Below are 4231 nucleotides of genomic sequence, written 5' to 3'. Positions count from 1 at the left end.
GAAGATTTGTTGAAGGGTTTTCTACATTAGCTGCTCCACTCACCGCCCTCAGAAAGAAAGATAAGAAGTATGAGTGGACTGAGAAATGTGAAGAAAGTTTTCGCGAGTTGAAAAGAAGACTCACCACCGCGCCAATACTTATAGTCCCTGAAAGTGGAGAACCTTTGTCTATTTACAGCGATGCGTCAAAGACAGGTCTTGGTGATGTGTTAATGCAAAACGGCAAAGTAGCTATGTTATCATGTATGTTTTTATCTTATGTCGCTCATGCTTTTAACGTAATAAACACGATTAATAAGTTAAGTAAGCAAGAGAGTCGTACCGCCTCGAACTACGGAGGTAACTAGAGGAATTTCTCGAGCCGAACTACGGGCTCACATAGAGAGTTCCTCATATGTTTATGTATGTGACGGGGCGTTCTATGGGAGGTCGCAGCCCCATGGTTCGTTACCAAAGTGTACACTGAAATCGGTACGGCTACTCTAGGGGACCCCCGAACTAAAATACGATAGACTTTTAATAGGGTATCTCATGTCACAGTTAAAATTTAAAGTAATAATAACCGGTTCATGCATTTTTATTTTATTGCTTATGTTTTGTGAGTAATAGTTATTTTCGCTGAGCGTTAGCTCACTCTATGTATACATGTCCGTGTTGTAGGTAATCAACATATGAACAAGTGAGGAGGGTGGATCAGCGGCGGCGATAGCGAGAGGGTTGGGTTATGGTTGCCGTTTTCGAAAATAAAAGACTTCCGCTTTGCTTTCAGTTTTTCAATAATCCAAACCCAAGGTTTTATTGTTCATGGTTTAAGTTATGTTTTTCAATTTCGTCAAAGGTTACGACTTTATTTATGTGATTTATTTTACGATGGTATTTTGTTGGTTTTAAATTTTCATTATGCAACTTCAACTTTTCGGTTGTTTTCGTTCATCAAGTTTAAATGAAAATTTATTTTTAGGTTACGAGTTTTCAAACTTTATATTTTAAGTTATGTTTTAAAAAAAAAATTTACCTCAAATTTTCTTAAGTTTCAAAAAGTACGATTAGTAAGACGGTCCGAAAACTCGGGTCGTCACATATCTTATTTTTTAAAAAAATACGTATCTCCAATAAAGGCAATCAGATTGAATATCGTTTTTTTTTTTTTTATAGTTTTAAATGCAATATCACAGCTACGTGTTTTTGTAGAAAATTTAAAACAAATAAAAAAGCAATTTATTTATTTAAAAAAAAAAACAAACAATCTCTTTATTTAACAAACACAAAATTGATTTTCACAAATCACCAACATTTCAAAGTTGTGTTTATTAATTGTCCAATTGTCACATGTTGTATGGATAGTCCAAATTCGGGATGGTGTGAAATAGCAATGCTCTATCAATATTTAATAGTCCCAATGGCTATTCATTTAAAAATTAGAAAATTATGGCTAGTTTACAATAGCGGATAATGCTCAAGTGCCCATGTGGGAAGGATATTGTTTTATGTAGATGTGGGCCATAGTTTCTGAGACACCAAAACAGAAAACTTTTATTATTGCTCAAGCCTCGCGGCCACCACAGTGGGGGTGCCTCCCATATCGACGTCGAAAGTATGAGCATTCGAAGCCAAAGGATTATTAAAACGTATGAAACATAATGAAACACGGAGTGATCTCACGGAGAGATCTTATTTGTTCAATTATATATAATTCAAAGGCGTGGATGGATGGAGGACAATCAGAGGGGCGGGGAGATGTGAGCCCCAATGGTAGTTATATAGGTTTCGCCGGTTCCATAGAAGCCAGCAATGCGGCCATGTTTGATGGGAAGAGTAAAAGGCGTGCCTTGTTCTCTGCCGAACCCTTTGACTTGTCCTCTGTTGGTCGTGAATTTGAGTGACGTCACCACCTTCACACCCGCAAATGTGCCTAGGTACCCACTGATTTCAGTTATCTGTTCATCTGGGAAGTCCAGTACCATCTGAAACAATACATGTATAAGTTATAAGCAATTTTTTTTTTTTTAGGTAATAATATGTCTCCCCTAGTTCTAAGTGTGGATAGTAATTATATGGTATCAACCTCTTTTTTGTCACCCCCATCGCCTCCATGCTCTCCTCCGGTGGCCGGCTTGTAGTCTTTTATGTAGGTCACAGTAATGGCGTCGATACAACTACTAGACCTTATTGTAATTTTTGTTACACCATCGAAGCTATCTCCGTCGTCCCACTGCGTCCCACTTCTTGTTCCCCATGGTCCCACCGCAACGCTTGTCCCACTTCTTGTTCCCCATCGTCCCACCGCAACGCTTTTCTAGGACATGGAAAATATACAACTAAGAATATGTGACAGATAACCAGTAACAAAGTAGCGAAAAGAAAACGCACCACTTTATTCAATTAAATTATAATTGGGTACCTTAGTCACCTCCATTTCCGTAGCCCTCGTAGAGAATATTACGGGTAATGTAATCCCAACTCTCAACCTAGCTTTGAAATTGGTTGAACACCATGTTGGATAAGCAGACCTGTATTTATAGAGAACCGAACACAAAACACATTTTTTTTTTATTATATGAATACATAATTTTTTTTCACACGTGCTAAATCTAGTATTTCCAAGTAAAGTAGAAAAATATTACTATTATTATTATGAACACACATAATTTTTTTTTTCACGTCAGACAGAAATCAAAATAATGAACTATATATATGTTCAAAACTTCACGAAAGTTATTCCAACCATGCCTTTATATAAGCTATCAGGATAGGTATGTACAATTATAGGGTGATTACCTATTAAATTATTGTGTCATGTGGTGAAGATCTATCTATTAATATTGTATAACATATTGCTAAACAATTATATTGAAAAATGAACTTTAAATTTTGTCTCAGATCAAACTATGTCGTCCCTGTTTACATATGGGATTATACCAAAAATATAACCTGTGTTTATTACTTGATCTGTCCCCATTATATTTTTTGGACTACTAAAATAATAGCTGTTCTACCATTCGATCTTTCATTCCACAACACACCTACTTCACATACCCTATCTTAAATTTAGTTACAGCTGGGTTCCACAAACACAAGCATACAAATTGTAGTTCGGTACGTTCTTAATCTGTTTAACGTTCACGTATCACATGCATAAAACATGTGCAATACAACTCGCTCCATTTACAACCCTACAGCTAAAACTTCCAAAAAATGTAGATATAGATTCCAACATTACATTAATTTATAATGAATAAGCCTATTTTTTTCGCATTGAAATAAAGGTAATTAAGCTAAATAGCCTCTTGAAAATAAGCAATTTATTTTTAGCCCACATTTTGTTAATTAATGGTAAATAGCCATGTGGATTTATTTACATAAAAAATAGGACGAGACTACCCTTAGTTATTCCCGCCCAATTTGTATCAGTGTTATTAGGATAATCAGCTCAAAAATTTGGTCATTAATGATAGCGAAAATCGAAGAGGTAATTATAACCGTACGTATCATGCGTTCACACTTCACATGCAACCAATCTCATTTATTGTTTTTAAGAAAAAAAAAGGGCTTCTTCTTCCTCTTCCCGTCACTCTCTTTCTCTTTCTCTCTCTCTCAAAAATTTCATTTCATTTTTTTTCCTCAAAACTTCAATTGACCATATCTCTATCGTTTGAGCTCCGATTTGGGTGATTCCAAGTGTTATGAACTCGATCGTGTCGAAGAGAGGTTCAAGAAAACATCCATCATGCTTGCTAAAAATTTCGGTTCATTGTCGTGGGAGTTCGCCGGAAAAGACCTCCGCCCCAATGTTGAGTTTTCCGATCACCGGAGGGAGGTGGTGTTCACCGCCGGTATAAAATGAAGTTCATGACATGGGTAACAAAAGCCCTCATGAAATTCCTCCGATCGGTGGTCGGAGATGCTCCGTTTTGCTCGAGGTACGTTATGGAAATAAAAAGGGCTAGATCTATGTTGATGTGTTGTAATTTTGATGAAATTGACTTCGTCATGGTATTTAGAAGGTGAAAATGTGTAGGGTGGGACTAATGGCTGATTGTATGTTCTTGCTTGGTTAAGCTTTATCGTTGATTTTTTTTTCTCTCGTGCTCCCTGTTTGGTCTGACGGGTTTGGATGAATTGAAGCTGTTGAATTGATTTTTGTTGGTTAAAATTGAAGGCTGAATTTCAATCGCAGGCTCTGGTTATTCGGCAAAGTCTAGGGCGTTGTGTGTCGGTGCTGAGGAAGGCG

At 36.8% G+C, this 4231-nt stretch overlaps 1 protein-coding gene across 1 annotated transcript; it reads right to left on the bottom strand.

Moving 5' to 3' along the window:
- Positions 1-1557: 1557 nt before the first annotated feature.
- Positions 1558-2532, bottom strand: LOC149393228 (jacalin-related lectin 19-like). The gene is made up of 3 exons (XM_089617675.1): positions 2402-2532; positions 2066-2296; positions 1558-1964 (listed from the first exon to the last, which is right to left on the bottom strand). The coding sequence occupies exons 1-3, from the start codon at positions 2414-2416 to the stop codon at positions 1722-1724; spliced, it is 489 nt and encodes a 162-aa protein (XP_089473801.1). The 5' UTR covers positions 2417-2532; the 3' UTR covers positions 1558-1721.
- Between the last annotated feature and the right edge of the window lie 1699 nt (positions 2533-4231).

Source organism: Urtica dioica, chromosome 6 (genome assembly GCF_054948205.1).
Source record: "Urtica dioica subsp. dioica isolate 48M chromosome 6, U.dioica_male_clone48M_v1_H2, whole genome shotgun sequence".
Classification (NCBI taxonomy): domain Eukaryota; kingdom Viridiplantae; phylum Streptophyta; class Magnoliopsida; order Rosales; family Urticaceae; genus Urtica; species Urtica dioica.
This window is presented reverse-complemented; position numbering and strand designations above follow the sequence as displayed.